Source organism: Typopeltis vanoorti, chromosome 11, assembly GCF_054136105.1.
Source record: "Typopeltis vanoorti isolate ZY-2024b chromosome 11, IOZ_Tvanoo_1.0, whole genome shotgun sequence".
Taxonomy (NCBI): Eukaryota; Metazoa; Arthropoda; class Arachnida; order Uropygi; family Thelyphonidae; genus Typopeltis; species Typopeltis vanoorti.
Genome location: NC_143559.1, coordinates 127,337,210 through 127,358,222, shown reverse-complemented (window position 1 = coordinate 127,358,222; position 21,013 = coordinate 127,337,210). Strand labels below are relative to the sequence as shown.

The 21,013-nt window shown below is 35.6% G+C and overlaps 1 protein-coding gene across 1 annotated transcript in view; it reads right to left on the bottom strand.

Annotated features, from left to right (window-relative positions):
* Window positions 1-216: 216 nt before the first annotated feature.
* LOC150102034 (uncharacterized) overlaps window positions 217-21,013 on the bottom strand; it is a 148,994-nt gene continuing 128,197 nt past the window's right edge. The window contains exon 7 of the mRNA XM_090400925.1: window positions 217-456. Within this exon, the coding sequence (XP_090257051.1) occupies window positions 309-456 (148 nt within the window). The 3' untranslated portion in view covers window positions 217-308. The remainder of the gene's footprint in view (window positions 457-21,013) is intronic.

The following is a 21,013-nucleotide window of genomic DNA, read 5'->3' as shown; positions in this document are numbered from 1 at the left end:
TAAAATTTAAATCACAACCTGCTTATATGTGCCATGCTAAAATAGTGCAAGCTTGAAATATATTCAATGAACAAAATTCCAACTGTATTTGGTAGAAATATCACCCAATCAAATTAAATATATATGCATCAATTAAGATCCAAGGATGAAGATCTTAATTCTTTATAAATTATACATTGTGACCAAAAACCATCTACAACTGCACAGTACACCATACTTTGTAACTGCATGCAACAAACTTGCTTTCCTGACTCAAATTGCACAATGTGCACAACTTCCATCTGCAGGAACTGCTGTTGTGGAAGATCTCAGTGATGAGGGGCATGATCTGATACTCTGGCTCTTGGAGGGCCCCGAGGTTTCCTAGACTTGTCACCGTGCTCCACAAGTGGAATAAGAGGTTGCTTCAATGCTGGTAGGGCATTTGAATTCCTTTGCCTATACTGCATATCGAACCTAATAGTAATACATCATATGTAGTTAATGATATTACTAAATTCATTCACTTAAAAAAAAAAAGCAACAAAAATGAAATAAAACAAAACAATGCAATCTAGGATTCTTAATCTGAGTACATTCTTCTTCTTCCTCCTCCAAGTAAGTGGTCAGAGTGTTATTTAATTATTAAAATCAGTTATCAAGGAGATAATCTAGTAAGTGCATTTTTGCTTGGTATAATCAGAGTAGTAAGGTATTAATAAACAAATATAAACTAAAATTGCTAGTGAACAAGGATGATTACTATATGCTATAGTTGTAATGCTCAAATGATTCAAGATTTTAAATAACAAATGTCTTAAAACACATGGTGATTATTTTTAATGGTATAGATGAGAACACAGATACACAACATATAACACAAAGACTAAAGTCCTAATTAGGTGCCATGTATGTTGAAAACAACAGAGAGAGAGAGAAAGCAAGTATTAGTTAGGTCTTAAGATGACTTCTCCCAAATCTTTGGCAAATTTATACACCATACTTGTTGAGATTTGAAGTGTTTCAAGGCTTCTGTTGATTCCAAGAACAATCTCTCTGACTTATAAAAAACCTCTGCACAGCACTTTTGTTTTTTTCCCAATCGATCTTGTGTGCAAGGGTATCTAAAGCATGGTCTGCTACACCTGACTTGCCATAGCAATAGTGCCGGATATATTTTTCATGTTCAATGAGGAGAATATCCAGAGCAAGCTTGCTCACATGAACAGGGCACTTCATAGAATTAGTCTGTTATCTGCCAGGATTCCAATAATCTCATATTCTTTTGGTCTTCTAAGGCACTTCTAACTGCTTCCATATACTAAATCTAGGTTTTCTCTGGGTCTTTTCCTGCCATCTTGGCATTAAATTTCTTCATTTTAGAAATTATGGACTTTATGGCATCAAATGTCTACTTTGCTAATCTTCCATTTTCATCTTCCATTCTAATTCAATGACCATATCCCACTCAAGATTAGCTCTGCTAGAATGTGAACGAAATGCCAAGTTCCTTCTAATATCTTTATTTTTTTAATATTATCCTGCAGTGATATCATTTATACCGCTCCATCCACTCTGGTTTTTCTTAGAATTCTGATATTTATGGTCTCTATTCTTTAAAGGATGAATAATTTTATTTCTAACTCAAATCTCAGATCCATAAGTTAAAATTGGTTCGAACACTCTTTTATATTGTTAGTTTAGTGTTTTGACTAATTTCTCTTATTCAATAAAAATTTATTCAGTTGACTCCCCCATAGTAATCATCAGCTGCATCAGTCTTGGGACTGGTAGCTCAGCAGCAATTTCCTACATTCCGCTCTGTCATTCGCTTTCTTCTTAACCTCCTGGTAACTCCTCAAACCCATGCAGTCTTTGACTTGGTCAAGAAAGCTTTTCCTTGGTCTGCCTCTTCTTCTTTTTCCCCTCTATTTTGCCTTCAGTTATTCTTTTCACAAGTCCATCATGTCGAAGTATATGTCCAAACCACCTATCCCTTCTAATTTTGATCGATATTATTAGAGTTCTTGTTTTGTTCATCTCTCTCAGGACTTGTTGGTTTGATTTTTTTTCTGTCCATTTTGTTTTGTTCATGCGACGCCAGCACCACATTTCAAAAGCCTCCAATCTTCTTACATCTTCTCTGCCTAGAATCCAGGTTTCACATCCATATAGTGCAATGCTCCATATCAATGTCTTTACCTATTTTTTTTTTTCAATTGTAGGTTGAGGTTTCCTGTTAAAATGCTTTTCATCTTAGAGAAGTGGGCTTTTGCATTGTTTATTCTTGATCTTATGTCTTCTCTTGTTCTGCCATCTTCTGTTATTAGGCTTCCTAAATATTTAAAGCTTTTCACTTGTTTTATTTGTTCCCCGCTGCTGTCTATTTGCTCTGTATTATTGATAGGGATTTTGCCTGTAACAATGATTTTAATCTTATCTGTGTTGATTTTCATTTTATATTTTTTCAAGGTTCTAGCATTGTTTTTAACGTTCTTCTGTTTTCTGCTACAAGGGTTATGTCGTCAGCAAATCTTACACACAACTTGCTCACCATTTATCTTTATGCCACTATTTATTTTATCTTTAGTTTCCTAAATGGCTTTTTCAATATATAAATTAAATAAAAGTGGTGAAAGTATACATCCTTGTCTTCACACGACTTGCTCACCATTTATCTTTATGCCACTATTTATTTTATCTTTAGTTTCCTAAATGGCTTTTTCAATATATGAATTAAATAAAAGTGGTGAAAGTATACATCCTTGTCTTACTCCACTCCTGATATTTTCTCCTTATCAATGATTTTAATCTGTCCATTTTGATTTTTGTAAATTTGATAAATTATTTTCCTATCCCTCAAATCTATGCTGATGTTAGTTAGACAATTTAGGAGTATTTGCTGGTTTACTTTATCAAACGCTTTCTCTAAATCAAGGAAACAAATGTAAGTATTTTGACTAAGATCTAATCTTCTCTCTATTATTGTTATCCCATAGTAATAGCTTTGTTTATTCTATTATTTATTTCCATCTTAAATTTAATTTGCAATTTTAAATAAAATTTGTGCCTAAATAATTGAAATGTTTTATTTGTTTTAAAGGTTTTCCATTAAGAATACAGCTGAAGTTTTCTATGCTCCTATCTATTTTCAGTTTTGGTGTTTTTCTGCTGATTTTCATGTCATCTATTAAATCTATTAATATCAGGTTTAATGCCACTTTCCTTAATAATGTAATCCATGTATATGATGTTATATTCAATATAATATAACAAAATGTTATATTCAAGCAATAACAATCAGGGAAAAGGAGGAGTCCATGTTGGAGGTTTAATGGAATATTATCAGCACTGAGACAGGATTAAAACTAATTTTAAAATTTTAATATATAATAATAGAGCCTGTGTAGCTCAGTGGATGTGGCATTTGCATACCACGGCGCTTGGCCGCACGAAGAAAGACTTGGTTTCGAGTCTAGTCGCGACTAGAGGAAATTTTTCTAACCCTTTTTTCGACTGGTTCCGAGTTAGTCGATCTCTGGCACGAGCAAGCAGGTTTTTCCTCCCGGAAACTCGGGTTTTTTGTCCTGTAAACTCAAGAAAATCGACCGTAGAACCCACATTATTTCAGACATTAAATATATTGTGTTAGGGACCACGATATGGCGGCACATTTGAGCCGTCTCTCTTCACTGTGTACCGCTTAATTAGTGATAGCCTTGGGCCATCTATCTCTGATTGGTACCAGTGGAGATTGAACTGCCCACTCAGTCTCCAAAAGTTAGATAGGGCTAAATGGCCTCGCCTACACCCCGTATACGGGAATAAAAAGGCGGTAGCTGATAGCTGAAATTTTAATATTTCACTCAGTCACAGAGACATCTTCAGGGATTACAAAAAACATTTTGTAACAATACACACAAATGCAATACAATAGTGAGTGAAACTAATGTCCTAGCTAGGTGGTGCACCCTCTATGGGAGTTTGTAGGTGGCCTAGGATGTAAAGTGGGATCTCTGATAATTAATGTTTCCCATTAATTATTAGAGTTTTATGCAACCATATTTGTTTTATAAAACAAGTTTTATGCAACCATATTTGTTTAAATTAGGTTGATTTCTGAGTGCAGATGCAGATTCAAAAAACAATCTTTCTTTTTTGAATTTACTATGGTGGAGCATGGTGTTTTCTTTTCCAGGAGATCCTGTGGGTTATATCCAAAACATGGTCTGCAAGGCCAGATTGACCATAATCGTGATGGCAGATGTATGACTTGTGTTCTTCTAACTGGATGGTTGCTGATCTGCCTGTCTGTCCAAAGTAAGCCTTTACAGGCACAAGGTACTCTATACTCCAGGCACTGAGAGAGGAGCAGCTGATTTTTGGTGGAACAGAGAAGGGTAGCAAGTTTAAGGTGGGGCTTAAAAGCTGTATAGAGGTTGTAGTTTTTTAACAATCTGGCTATTTTTTCTGATGTGCCATGGATGTAAGGTATGGTGATGGCATTTCTAAAGTCCTTCTGAAGAGATGGTCAGGGAAAGGGGAAGAAATTGATTATTTTTTTAATTCTGTAATCACTGTAGCCATTGGAAAGGAAAGTGTTGTGTATATGTTTGAGTTCGGTTGAAAGGGCAGTTTCACTGGAACAAAGATTGTGGACTCTTTTGGTTAGAGTTTTAATAATGCCATATTGTTGAAAGGGGTGGTGGTCAGAGTTATCTGCGTGTATCAATAGGTTTTCTATATACAGAGAAAGAAAGGCTATCATTAGGAAGGCATGTCACTAAGGTGTTGTTTAAGAAGAGTAAACTATTGTTATTTTCCTTTTCCATCATAAACTGGATTCTTGGATGCAGATTATTGAGGTGACTGAGGAAGGAGTTTAATGTGTCTGGGTCATGAGGCCAAATAGAGAACACATCATCTACATATCTTAGCCAGATAGGTTTTAGAGGGGAAGAGTCTATGGCTTGTTTTTCAAAATTTTCCATGTAAAAATTGGCAAGATGGGGTGAGAAACCCATGGCAGTTCCCTCTATCTGTTTGTAGATTTTGTTCTTCCAAGAAAAATAACCAGAATTGATAGCAAAGGAAAAGAGCTCTCCAAGATATCAGAAGGAAAAATGTTTTTTAAGAGTGTTAAGGTGTCAATTAGGGGAAAAATGAATTATTGTTCCCATTGTTTACCAATAAATCATTTATTGGTAAACAATGAGATGATGTCAAAGCTTTATTAGCTTTGACATGTAAATCTCTATTATTTAAAGTAAGATTTTCAATTAAGTTTTTTAAAGTGGGTACAGTTTTTTACATAAGATGTGGTAAGACCAGTGAGAGGGGTCAGAGAGAGAGTTAGCTATCTGCTTTGACAATGTGTAGCAAGGTGTAGTAGTGGCATCTACTATAGGTCTTAGGGGAGAATTGGGTTTGTGGATTTTAGGTAAACCATATATTAGGAGGGGGGGGAACAAGAACCGAAAGGTTTGAGTTTTTTTTGTAATGCCAGAGGACACTTTTTTAAGTAGTTTTTTTAATTTTTTAATTAGAGTTTTTGTGGGATCGTGCTCAAGTGATATGTAGGTAGTAACATCCCAGAATATAATATCCATTTTCCGATTATATTCTCAGGAGTTAAGAAAGACTGTGGCATTACCCATATCAGCTCTGGTGATGATGATACTTTTTTCTTTCCCCAATTTTCTGAGTGCAGAGAGTTTTTTGGATGATAAGTTTTTGGAGGTGATGACTGGGAGATGTTAGTTACGTCAATCTGATGTTATTCGCTGTTTCCAGAGATAAGTGACATATTCCGCATTCGATGTTGTACATAATATCCGATACCGGAACTTCTTCTGCATCTGCACTCAGAAATCAACCTAATTTAAACAAATACAGTTGCATAAAACTTCCCAAAATTTGGGAAACATTAATTATCAGAGACCCCCTCTTTACATCCTAGGCCATCTACAAACACCCATAGAGGGAGCACCACCTAGATAGGACATTAGTTTCACTCACTATTGTATTTGTGTGTGTTGTTACAAAAAATTTTTTTTGTAATCCCTGAAGATGTCTCTGTGACTGAGATGAAATATATGAAGTATTAAAATTAGTTTTAATCCTTTCTCAGTGCTGATAATATTCCATTAAACCTCCAACATGAATTCTTCACAACACTTAAGTCTCAACACACGGAAAAGAAGGAGTAGCTATAGTATTCAACACTAAATATGAGGCTAATCTTCTTGAATAGCAGGCAATATCAAGTAGAGTGATCTGGATCAGAATGGGGAACTGGATAATGACACTTATTTGTGCCTATCGTCCCAAAAAAGTTTTACTAAAGTAGAAGTGGAAGAATTTTTTGAAATTGTCAGAGAAAGCAACTGACAGAATGAAAAAGGAAAAGTTGTCCTTGTTGGGGATCTAAATAGCAGAGTAGGAAATGATTATTAGACATACCAAAATATTTTGGTAAAATTTGGAGAAAAAAACTAAAGCAAATAATAATTCCAAATACCTGTTGGATTTCTGTTTAGGACATGGACTGGTTATTACTAACACAATGTTCCAACATAAAAATGTGTATAAATGAACATGGAGAGAAAAGGCAAGGAATAAGAAAGTCTCGTTGACTATATTATTGTTGATAGTGATGTTTTCTTGTTATTGTCTTTTCATTGCTGATAGTGATTTTTCAGGACACTAGAGTGCACAGAGGATTTGAAATAGGAAGTGATCACCATTTAGTCTTGAGCAGAATAAAACTGAATTTCATATTGGAAAGAAGAACGTGTAAGAAAGTTTCAAAGTGAATAAAAGTTGAGCAGTTCTCAATGTGAACCATAGACTAAAATACACAAACATTATTCAAGAAAAAATGAAAGAGTTTGAGAACAGGAACCCAAATTTGGAGATTCAGTGAAAAATTCTGAAGAAAACATTGATTCATCAAGGGATGCATATGGTGAGGTTGTCTGCTGGATATTAAAATCAGAACTCCATGGTGGACACAGAAAGTTAATGAGGCAATGAAGGAAAAGATGAAAGCATTCACAAGGAACTTTTGATACAAGTCAGTTGTGCTCTTAGAGAATACAGAGACAAATGTAAGAAAGCTAAACACTGTAAAACTAGTGAAATAAAAGTCAATGGATGACTTTGGTAAGAACATAGAAAATAAATATCAGGAAGGTGGCAAGATATTCTGGAGTGGAATGAAAAAGCTCAGAAATGGAAAAAAGAGTGCTAAAAGGAATTAGAGATGATGAAGGTGAAATTAAAACTGGAGAAAAAGATATACTTGATGTATGGATTAATTACTTAAAAAAATTGCTAAATGAAATAATCAATAACAGAACAGTGATAAAAAGAACTCCACTGGCACGCAATCAGTAATACATATCCATATTTGAAGTAGAAAAAGCGATCAAAAGTCTGAAAGGTAGCTGGAGTAGATAATATTCAACCAGAAATGGTCAAGAATGCAGGTATAAAAGTCTTTCAGTTCCTGAACTGCATAGTTCAGAAGGCCTGGAGAGAGGGATTTATTCCAGGTAATTGGAGCAGAGCTCTCATAGTAACCATATATAAAAAAAAAATAAAACTGAATATGAGAATTACAGATGTATTTCCCTACTGAATGTATCTGGTAAGACTTATGCAAGTATAGTTGAGAGACAGTTGAGAAAGACTGTGGAAGTGAAGAACAAGCTGGATTCAAGCCAAATAGAAGCTGTCAGGATCAGATCTTCACTTTAATGAGAAATAGTTGAGAAATCATGGGAATACAACAAAGCTCTGTATTTAAGTTTTGTAGATCTGGAAAAGGCATATGACAAGATGCCAAGAGAAAAGTTATTCAATACACTACAATTATATGGTGTCAATCGGGCATTATATCAAGCAATACTTAGTCTTTATTTGAGTTAAATCAGCAATTAAATTGAAGGAAGTACAGAAAGATGGTTTGATGTTAAATCTGGTTTCAGACAAGATGTGTTATCACCTCTGTTATTCATTATCTACATGGATCACATTATGAAGGAAAGTGGTATTCAACCTAATATCAAAATTGGAGATGTTAATCTCAGTTCTTTTCTTTATGTGGATAATGATATTATTAACAGAGATCTCTAGGGAGTCAGGGACTCATCGAAGGAGGCCACATGCTACATGCAGCAGCTATCATACTTATTCTTGAATTCATTCACACTGCTTGCACTTACATCCAATGGCAATCCATTCCAATCATGCACCACCCTATGAGAGAAAAATGTAGCACTCACCCCCTTCTTAGCAGCATTCATTCTCAGCTTCCAGAGATGCCCTCTTGTCCTTTCCACATCTTCAATAAATTAAAAAGTTCCATCAACTGAAATCCTGTATGAATCTTTCAGAAGTTGGTAAGTCTCATTCATATCACCCCTCTTTCTCCTGAGATTTTTATTTAATAAGGTTAAAACACCTTATGGTAACGTGTTCTGGTAAAATACTTATAAGCTCTGTATTACTAAAATCTTGGTATTTCTAGCCTGGCTCCCACTGATGAGACCTCAATAAAGGTTGAAACCGGTCTGGGTAGTGGCCCCTTGCCTTTAATACAAAGCGTCATACATCTCCTCCAGGAGATGTTTTGCATTATGGGTAAATATTAAGGTTAGTGATCAGAGCTTATTCTACTTTTACCATGAGTTACCTTGATCTTGCACTACCTGCAGGGTCAGCTAGACTTGCATTACGTGCAGGCGCAAACTTGACTTATTTGTCTGTTTGCTTACTTGGGAAATGGAGTAAAACCTGGTTTAAAATAGCTTGGTATCTTTAACATTCAATCCAGCTTGTTCTTCACCAAGCTTTTCTTCCACAATTCTTCTCAACCGTTTCTCAAGTATGCATGCATAGATCTTGCCAGGAACACTCAGTAGGGAAATACCTCTGTATTTCTCACATTCAGTTTTATTTCCCTTTTTATATATGGGTACTATTAGAGCTCTACTCCAATCATCGGGAATTCGTCCCTCTGTCCAGGCTTTCTGAACTATGCAGTGCAGCCACTGTAAGACTTTTATACCACCATACTTGAGCATTTCTCGTCAAATATCAGCTACTCCTACTGCCTTTCCACATTTCAAGCCTTTGATGGCTTTTTCTATTTCAAGTATGGATATGTATTCCTGACTGTATGCCTGGTCAGTGTTTTTTTACCACTGTGCTGTCATCACTGCTTGTTTCATTTAGCAATTTTTCTAAGTAATTACTCCATACTTCAAGAATATCTTTTTCTTCTGTTTTCATTTCACCTTTATCATCTCTAAGTCCTTTTTCAGCACTCTTTCTTCCATTCCTAAGCTTCTTCAACAACCTCCAGAATATTTTGCCACCTTCTTGATATTTATTTTCCATGTTCTTGCCAAAGTCCTCCCATGACTTTTGTTTAGCTAGATTTACAGAGTGTTTAGCTTTCTTACATTTGTCTCTGTATTCTCTAAGAGCACAAGCTGACTTATTTGCCAGGAACTTTTGATATGCTTTCTTCTTCACTGCCTCTTTAACTTCCTATGTCCACCATGGAGTTTGATTTTTCTATCCTTGCAGACAACCTCACCACATGCCTCTCTGCCTGATTGATTCAGGGTTTTCTTCAAGGCTTGCCACTGAATCTCCAAGGTTTGGTTCCTGTTCTCAAACTCTTTCATTTTTTCTTCAATAATCTTTGTGTATTTTAGTCTACAGTTCACGTGGAGCTGCTCAACTTTTATTCGCTTTAAAACTTTCTTACATGTTATTCTTTTCAATATGAAATTCAATTTTATCCTGCTCAAGACTAAATCGTGATCACTTCCCATTTCAAATCCTCTGTACACTCTGGTGTCCTGCACCAGGGAGAAAACCTCACTATCAACAATAACATAGTCAATGAGACTTTTCTTATTCCTTGCTTCTTCTCTCCATGTGAATTTGTGCACATTTTTATGTTGGAATATGGTGTTAGTAATAACCAGTCCATGACCTTAGCAGAAATCCAACAGGTATTTGCCATTATTATTGGCTTTGCTCTTTTCTCCAAATTTTCCCAAAATATTTTTGTATGTCTGACAATCATTTCCTACTCTGCTATTTAGATCCCCAACAAGGACCAACTTTTCCTTTTTCATTGTGTCAGTTGCTATTTCTAAAGCATCAAAAAATTCCTCCACTTCTACCTTAGTAGACCCTTCTGTGGGACCATAGGCACAAATAAGTCTCATTGTCCAATTCCTCATTCTGATATTTGCCCACATCACTCTACTTTTGACTGCCTGCCATTCAAGAAGATTAGCCTCGCATTTTGTGTTTAATACTATGGCTACTCCTTCTTTTCCTTGATTGTCATTGCCTGAATATAACATTTTGTATTTATTGTTCAGAAATATCTCACCAGTTTCTGTCTTTTTTGTTTCAGTAACCCCTATTATGTTGATCTGGTACTTATCTAATTCTTCAGCTAGCTCCATTTCTTTGCCATTCAGGCTTCTTATGTTAGTACCGATCTTTAACTCTGGTAATGTTGAGTTGGGGTGTGCTTTCAGATTTGTTCCAGGCTGACTTTTCTATGTTCGCTCTAATTCTCTGGTGAAAACAACGGGGGCCTTGTTTAACAGGGCGACGCCCCAGCTGGAATGAAATTTTGTCATGTTGTACCATCGTTTTCTATATTGGTTTAAGCCGATAAGAATACAATTTGGTCAGCTAAATCCTAAATTGCCTGTCCATCCTCGTTCGTTCAGTATCCAGGTAGATACCAAAGAGGGTGCACCATGAGAAGGTGAGGATTGGACATTAGGTCAGAAACCCTGGTCGGTTCCCCGCATTCCTTTAAAGGCTAAGTGGAGGTCTCTTCTCAGTTATACAGCTTTGATCCTTAAGCACACCTGTGTAGAAGATATTCATTTTCGAAATTATGGATTCTACAACTGTTATAACTAACTCTTTTTATTATCCCAATGTTTCAATCTTCATATCAAGATCATCATCTGGAGCATACACAAATATATACAAGACAAGCTGAGTTTCATTACAAACCATAAGCTAGAGAAACAATGATTTGATCACGTTACTCTACTGGCATGACCTCTAGTGGGAAAAAAAAATTATTTATAAATTATATCAAGCTAGATTTCATTAGAGATAACATGAAGAAACTTTTTTCTTATAGATAGTTTTCTTTCAGTAACAATAATGTCCTATTTTTAGTATTACAATTGTTATTTTTGATTTAGGATCCTGCATTTACTACAGTCCTGTTTACAGTTCTTAGAGAGGAAGGTTCTGTGAGTCGAATATATGCCTTCCATGTGGGATTTTTAGACCGTCATTATTGTTCAGATTGGGGTGGTTGATAATGATCTCACAGGCTTCCTTAAATTTGCATTCATGTTATGTTTCGGCGTGATGTAGACAAATAGTGCTTTTCCAGTCAATTCCATGTAAGGTGTTCACAGGGCATGATCACCAGCTTCACCATAATTATATTTAATGTGTAATTTATGTTCTTTTTGTCTGAACATAAATATAAATGTTCTTTTTTGTCTGAACATAAATGACACATTAAATATAATAATTATGGTGTAGCTGGCCTTTCTGATCATGCCCTGAACACCTTACATAGAATTGACTGGAAAAGCACTAGTTGTCTACATCACACCAAAACATGGTATGAATGCAAATTTAAGGAAGCCTGTGAGATCATTATCAACCACCCCAATCTGAACAATAATGAAGGTCTAAAAATCCCATATGGAAGGCATATATTCGACCCACAGAACCTTCCTCTTTAAGAAGACCTATAAACATGACTGTAGTAAATCCAGGATCCTAAATCAAAAATAACAATTGCAATACTAAAAATAGGACATCATTGTTACTGAAAGAAAACTAAGAAAAAATGTTTATTCATGTTATCTTAAATTAAATCTAGCTTGATGCAATTTATAAATAATTTTTTTGTTTCACTAGAGGTCATGACAGTAGAATAACATGTGATCAAATCATTGTTTCTCTAGCTTACTTTGTAATGTAACTCAGCTTGTCTTGTATATTTGTGTATGCTCCAGATGATGATCTTGATATGAAGACCGAAACGTTGGGATAATAAAAAGAGTTAGTTATAGCATGGTTGTAGAATTCATAATTTTTGAAACTGAATGCTGATCACCGAGTAACTCTAAAAGAAAGGAAGTGTAGAAGATATGGATGTGAGTTTTTAGATGTGTTGGGTGTGTTTGATGGCAGAAAAGACTTGTATAAGAAGGATGGCCTGCACTTGAATTCATTTGGCATCAGAAGCCTGGAGAAATTACTTCTTGGTATAAGATCGAATGGGAAAAATGTGTGTGAAAGTTCAGCCATGGTATGCAAACATGATAAAGATATGAATGTCTTCGAACATGGTTACACATGTGGCAAAGGGGTGGGAAAATATGCTTTAGGTTCGGATGTTTTAAGTATGTCTGGGGAGGGAAAAGAGAAAATTCTAGAACAAGACCAAGCAGATTGCATATCTAATTATAAGAATAGGCTAGGTGTAATTTATTATGTCTATACACAAATTCCAGGAGCATTAGAAACAAAGGGGTCGAGTTCATTACTTTATTGAATACGATGTGGCCTAACGATTGTTGGCATTAGTGAAACCTGTCTATCAGAATCAGATATAGTAAGTGGGATCGAGTGTAATGGGTATACTATTTTTAGGAAAAGAGGAGTGCTACTAACGATATCAGATGCCTTAAATCCAGTTAAGGTAGAAACACAAGAAAACTGATGGTAACAATGTACCATGTAGCAGTGAGTTTGAGTCTATCTGGTGTGAAGTGGAGGTTAACAGAATGAAATATATGGTGGGGTGTTGCTACAGACCTGGTGGCTCAGTTGCAGGGGACAAAGAAATGCATTGCCAATTTAGCCTTATGGGTACCAAACGAATGATCATTATGGGTGACTTTAATTTTCCAAACATTGATCGGATAGAAGAGAAATCTCATGATAAGAAAGAAAAGGAATTTATTGAGTTGTTGTGAGACAACTTTCGCAAGCAGCATGTGAAAGAAGGAACTCGAGGTCAAAGAGTGTTGGATTTGCTCATAGCATCAGAAGGCGTCTCTTTGTGACTATTTTACCACCAATTGGTGACAGTGATCACATTGTACTTTTGTGGGAAGTATCTACTTGTATTGAAGCTCCAATTAAAACAGGTTACATGCTGAACGACAAAGCTGGAAATTACGAACAACTTAGGAGAATACTATCTTTGGTCCCATGGTATCAGTTACTGAATGGGAAAAATGTCAGCAATGCATTGGAATCTTTGAAAAAGTACTTAAATGAAGAGGTATCTGAATGTATCCTTAGTGTTTGAAGAATAAATAGGCTGGGAGTGAAATGGATGTCCAACCTTATTAAACAAAAAATCCACAAGAAGATGTCGAAAGAATATTATGAGAATAAGAGTGAGAGGAGTTATGAAATATACACCCTCTGTCCAGAAAGAAACCGAACTTTTCGAAAATAGAAGAAACTAGTGGTGCGACCTGTTGTATCTTTTTGCTGTCGAAAGTGGCAACCTTCATTAGTCGTGTCAACTATTTATGATATTTATTTCATTTGAAGCTGAGTTATAGTGCCAAGAGTGACAGTGTGTTTTGATGGATGGTCAGAAAATGAATTTCAAACAGAGAGCTGCGATTGACTTTTGTATTAAACTTGGTAAAAGTTTTACCGAAACACATCAAATGCTTCAAAAAGCATACGGTGATGAATGCTTCTCCCGTACTCAAGTTTACGAGTGGTTTAAGTGATTTCAAAGTGGTCGTGAGACGCTTGAGGATGACAAAAAGCTGGGCTGTCCAAAAACTGGACCGAGCGAAGTTAACATCCAAAAAGTGCATGATTTCATCAAAGAAAACCCAAAATCATTCGTGAGAGTGACTGAAGATTCCAAAATCAACTGTGCAAAACAGTTTGACTGAGAATTTGGCCTTCATAAATTGAATTCGCAATTTATTCCCCACAAGTTGACCGACGACCAAAAAATGTATCGAATTGAACACTGCAAGGACCTAATTAAAACCGCTCGTAAGGACTCTTCCTTGAAACGATCGTTACTGGTGACGAAACATAGTATTTTGAGTATGAGCTGAAACAAAGCGCCAGAGTGCTGAGTGGAGACCACCAGAAGAGGGGCATTCGAAAAAAAAGTTGCCTGGAGAAGTCAAAAGTAAAAACAATGCCGATTTATTTCTACGATTCCAAGGGCATTATCCACAAAGAATTTGTTTCGCCTGGCCAAATGGTCAATGGCGAGTTTTATCTCGAAGTTTTGAAGTGAGTGATAGCGAGACTTTGTCGCATATGGCATGAATATTGTGATGACCAACTGTTCGTCAAAACACACTGTCACTCTTCGCTTCCAATGAAACAAGTGTCATAAACAGTTGACACAACACTAATGAAAGTTGCCGCTTTCGACAACAAAAAGATACAACAGGTGGCGCCACTAATTTCTTCTATTTTCTAAAAGTTTGTTTCTTTTTGGACAGAGGGTGTATAAACCTCAGGCCAGAAAAGTAACGAGTATTGTGAGGAAAGCTAAATCGAAGTATGAAAAGAAATTGCCCATGCAAGCTAAAGGCAATCCAAAAGAATTTTATCGTTATGCTGCAAGTGTAAAAGAAAGAATGAATGTGGAAGAATAACTTTATTGAATGCAGATGGTACTCGAGTGTCGGAAGCTGATGATATTGTTCAGTTCATGAGTGCTCACTTTGCTAAGACATATCAACCAGGTACATACACCTGGTTGATATCATATATCATGAAGAATTAGAGGTTCATGAAAATGAGGTTGAAGAGCTGTTGCATAACCTGGATGAGAATCTCTCTATAGGGACAGAGAAATATCATCAAGTCTGCTAAAGGAATGTTCAACCAAATTGGCTGGACTTTTTGCATGTTTCTAACTCTTCAGTCTCAGCTCAGGAATGATACCACAGGAATGGAAGGAATGGATGATAGTTCCATTGTATGAGGGTGGTGTAAAAACTGATGTTTCTCACTACTGACCTATCAGTATCTCTGGTAGGTGTGGTAGTGAAGATTTTAGAGAAGTTGGTAAAAACTTGCTTACAGAAATGGGTAGACAAACAAGCTACTCTGCAAGGAGCAGCTTGAGTTTACTAAAGGAAGGTCATGTTTTAGCAATTTGCTCATATTTTATAACAATGCTACAGCCGAGTTAGATAAAGGGAATGGATGCACTATGATAATGCTGGATTTTTCTAAAGCATTTTATAGGATACTACACAAAAGTCTGTTGCATAAACTGGAGAATGTGGGACTGGAATATAAACTCTCGACTTGGATTGGGGGATGATTGACAGAGAGATATCAAAAAGTGGTATACAGTGGGTGGAATCTGCCAGATTAAGGTGACCAGCAGTGTACCTCAGAGTTCAGTCCTTGGGTCATTATTGTTCAATCTATACATTAATAACATCAGGAAGGACCTAACATCAGATGTGTAACTGTTTGCCAATGATGCAAAGATAGGCAGGGCAATCAGGGATGCTTCTGATATTCTGCAATTACAAAATGATTTGAATAGACTGGAAATTTGGGCAAACAAAAATGGCTGTCAATTTAGTAAGTGTAATGCACTTTGGCATGATTAGAGTTCCAGCTGCATATTATATTAGTGGGGTTATGTTACAAGAAACTGAAGAGGCAAGGGATCTTGGTGTATTGGTGGATAGGAATTTAAAGTTCAAAAGTTACATAGCAAAAGTTGCAAATACAACTCAGAGGATAATTGCGATGCTGAAGCGGACCTCGACATGTAAGGATAAGGAAGACGTCATTTTGCCTCTTTATAAGGCTTTGATAAGACCACACCTGGATTATTGTGCACAGATTTGGTCTCCCAGGTTCCAAGGCGATAAAGAAGCTGTGGAGAGGGTGCAAAGAAGAGCTACAAAGATTATATCTGGATTATGGGATTTAGAATTTGAGGACAGATTGCGAGTATGTGGATTGCAGACTATGGTTAACAGGAGAAAGAGGGGATGATATGATAGCGGTCTATAAATTTTTGAATGGGTGTTATAGGACATCAACTGATGAAATTTTTTGTTATATGGAAGATGGAGAAAGAACACGAGGGCATCCATGGAAATTCGATTTATTTGCAGTCAAGAAAGTGGTAAGAGCTATTAATAAAAAGACTTAATTCTTTATGTTAGTCAAGTTGATAATAGTTTAATATCCGACATTTCACTGACTGATATCTGTCAGCATTTTCAAAGGATACACTGGTAAGCAATAGAAAGTAACAAAAACTAGGAAACCAACTGACAATTCTAAAAATTATATAAAGTTATCACTGTGCATGATAGAATGATATAATATGCATGTTGCAAGTACAACGTTTTATTTGTTGAGAAATTTATTGTAATTTTCATGAAAGTTCATTTCTTTTTTTGGTTAAATGAGAGTTTTCCATATATCTGGTAAGATTAGGCATTGATTCTTATTTAAGTTACCTGTTGAACGGGCAACTGTAGCAGCTTCTTAAAATGTTCTGGAATGGTAGTTCTCTTCTATGTAAGACATATGGCTCATATCCCATTCAATATTATGGTTGGTAGAGGCAAAGTGGGAAGAAAGGCCTGATATATCCTGTCTGTTGTTCCTTACATAGCTTATGTGTTCCTTCTTTGTTTCACATAGGATCACACAAATTTAATTTGTGTGATCCTATGTGAATCTAACTTCAAGAAAAAGGTCATAATATGGGTAAGAGCTAGGTTTTTCTCCCAGACAGCAGTGAGTGAGTGGTATAATTTGCCGTTAGCGCAGTGAGTGCATCTAGTGTGAATGAATTTAAGGGAAGGTATGATAGCTGGTTCGGGTGATTTATAGCCTCCCTCGGTGAGTCCTTGACTCCCTGGAGGTCTCAGATAATAATAAGTTGCCATTGTTACCATTCAGAAATGTTACTAGAGCTAATCTCAGGTGGTATTGTCAGATTAGAAAAACAAGTGTTCTCTGCAAAGTTAGCAGCAAAAATGTCCCAGAGGAAGACCAAGATGATGGTGGATTGATACAATAAAAAATGCCTTAGAAGCTAGAAATGTATGATCTGATAATCTTGGAGTGTTGACAGGTAACAGATTGATTTGGGGGAAAATTGGTGATAGGAAGTTAGTGATGTAAATTTTTCATATAGTACTATCATATCCTATACACCCTTTCAGGGTGTATGTCAGGAATTTCACGATGATGAATATCAAGGATATCTTAATTTTCAGCTTTCAGTTTCATGGCACTTTTTATAATCTGATTCCTTTAACAGTTTCATTTTTTTTTTTTTCAAGTTGTCTCCAGAACATATTGCTACCTTCCTGAAATTTATCTTCTGTATTCTTAATGAAGTCTTCCCAAGACTTATCTTGCTACTTTTACACAATGTCATAAGTGTTCAAAGAAAGATGTGATATGCATCGTTGTCATAGAGAATTTTACCTGCTGTGATGAGTCTTAAGCTGCTTATCTAAATACTACTAAATCTGCTTAACTTTTTTTTCCTACAACTTTCACAGAAATTTCTTTTTAGTGTGACATACACATATATGTCACGGTTAAAGTGATAAATCCAGTTATTATTAATAATTACCAGTTAAAGTGAATAATTCCTAGAGGAGTCTGGTAAATGTAATAAAAACATGTTTATATATAGGTTTTCATCTCAATAGAAATTATAACAGCTTAGGTTAGGTTAGTTTATAATGAAAAAAGTAAGGAAAGTACTTCTTTTGCACTCAATGAAATCAGAAATCATTAGAAACTAACCTAACCTTTATTCGTTAGGTTAGTTTACGTTAGGTTATAATGAAAAAAGTAAGGAAAGTACTTCTTTTGCACTCAATGAAATCAGAAATCATTATAACATAACCTAACCTAGATGTCGCATGTCGAACCAGAGTGTAGACGAGTTTGTCGTGGGCAGATTAATGGGGATGAAAGATAAACGTTGTTGTGGGTCGAGCTTAATGATTTCTGGCAGATAAATGGGGATAACAAATAAAAGTTGTTGTAGGCAGATGAATGGGGATTATAGATAAATGTCGTTGCTGTACCTCTTTCTTCATCAATGGAGAAAAACACTGATCAGTTCCTCTCTGATTTATCTATTATCCCCATTCATCTGCCCACAACAACTTTTAATTGTTATCCCCATTTATCTGCCCGCAATCATTAAGCTCGTCCCACAACAACGTTTATCTTTCATCCACATTAATGTGCCCATGACAAACTACGACTACACTCTGGTTCGACATGCAACATCCAGGTTAGTTTAGGTTAGGTTAGTTTATAATGATTTCTGATTTCATTGAGTGCAAAAGAAGTACTTTCCTTACTTTTTTCATTATAACCTAACCTAACCTAAGCTGTTATCATTTCTATTGAGAATAAAAACCTATAAACATGTTTTTATTACATTTACCAGACTACTCTAGGAATTATTCACTTTAACCGGTTAAAGTGATTAATTCTCATAAATTATTCACTTTAACCGGTAATTATTAATAATAACCGGATTTATCACTTTAACCGTAACATACATACATACATACATATATATATATATATATATATATATATATATATATATATATATACATACATACATATATATATATATATATATATATTAAATCCTTGAAAATTAGATGAGGTCATTTCCTATTTGAAATACAGTAATCCACTGTTTATCTGACTCTTAAATTATATCAACGATGAATTCAGATAATTTAAATACTATAACATGGTGCTCTACAAAGAAGTTGGTTGACATACAAGGGTCGGTTAATTGAAGGGTTGTTCTTTTGAATGTCAGATTACTGTACCTCATTGAAAGTTTTTCCACTTGGTTATACTATAAATTAAAGATGCCAAGAAATTATATTCTTAGTTTCATCCTTAATCCAAGTGTAAGGAAACAAAGTTTGCATGCGAAGTCACTTCATGACTGGGATACTTGTATATAGAAGCTAATGACTTCACATGTCATTAAGCTGCTTAACTAAATTGGCCATCAATTGCCTTAGTACCCCATAATGCAATGCACATATCCTTATGGACATGCATAATGCTATGCATTATGCATGTCCATAATAACAGCATACATTTCCTAGGAAATGTGTTTTTACATCATGGAAAATACCAAGAATACGATCAGAACTTTTCCCACCTTTGCAACGAGTTGCCCGTGTACTACGTTCTAGGACTACTTGCATTTAGATCACGCTAGTATTCACCGATACTTTTATAGTTTTTTTATACTATATTCGGCATGAAACTGTGATTCCAATCTTTGAGTTTCTTATTGTTTTAAAACCACGTGGGATCTAATTCCCCTTAATTCAATTAATGTTTATATTGCCGAAATGAAGCCTGTTAGCTCTTTATATTTAAGTAATTTTCGTATACATTATTTCTTGAAAAATAACAGTTATGAGTAACCAACGTATAAGTCTGCCGACTAGAATTTGATATTTTATGTTCCTCTCAATGACACTTTTCAGTTATTATCATAAGTCTTCCTTCCTGACATAATAAAATTGATTGATTGCCATTTATTCTGGCTACTTTGTCTGCCAAAATAAACTTTACAAATAAAAAGGTACTTCAACGGGGCACCCTCTTTTGCTTCCATTAGTCAATTGCTATCTTAAGCACTTCTATTATCCTCCATATAATCCTGGTTTTTGACTATCAATAGCTTACAACCCATGTCAACTTCACCATGAAAGTAGAAAAGGATAAAAAATTAGCCTTCTTAAACATCCTGCTCTTTCAAGTGTACTGACCATCTTTGTTTATTGCAACCCGAGCTTCACTGGCCACTACATACAGGATTAGTTGCATAATTAATCTCAAAAAAAAAAAAAAAAAAAAAGGCATGTATCATCATCATCATCATCAAATTCCTGCCATTTACCCTCAAGGGGTGTACAGGATATGACAGTACTACATGAAAAAATTACATCATTACTAACTTCCTATCTACAATTTTCCTCCAAATCAGTCTGTTACTTGTCAAGACTCCAACATTATCAGATCTTATATTTCTATCGTCTAAGGCACTTTGTACCGTATCAATCCACCTATATCTTGGTCTTCCTCTGGGTCGTTTTCCTGCTAACCTGGCAGAGAACACTTGTTTTGCTAATCTTTCCTCTCCCATTCTATTTAAGTGACCATACCACCTGAGATTAACTCTCCAATTTTGATATCAGGTTTAATACCACATTCCTTCATAATGTGATCCATATAGATAATGAATAACAGAGGGGATAATGTACATCCTTGTCTCACACCAGATTTAACATTAAACCATCTTCCTGTACTTCCTTCAATTCTAACTGCTGACTCACAACTCAAATAAAGACAAAGTATTGCTTGATATAATGCCCCATTGACACCATATAACTGCAGCGTATTGAATAGCTTCTCTCTTGGCACCTTGTCATATGCCTTTTCCAAATCGACAAAACTTAAATACAGATCTTTGTTATATTCCCATGCTTTCTCGACTATTTGTCGTAAAGTGAAGATCTGATCCTGACAGCCTCTATTTGGCCTGAATCCAGCTTGTTCTTCACCAAGCTTTTCTTCCACAATTCTTCTCAACCGTTTCTCAAGTATACTTGCATAGATCTTGCCAGGAACACTCAGTAGGGAAATACCTCTGTAATTCTCACATTCAGTTTTATTTCCCTTTTTATATATGGGTACTATGAGAGCTCTACTCCAATCATCGGGAATTCGTCCCTCTGTCCAGGCTTTCTTAAATATGCAGTGCAGCCACTGTAAGACTCTTATACCACCATACTTCAGCATTTCTGGTCGAATATCATCTACTCCTGCTGCCTTTCCACATTTCAAGCCTTTGATGGCTTTTTCTACTTCAAGTATGGATATGTATTCCTGACTG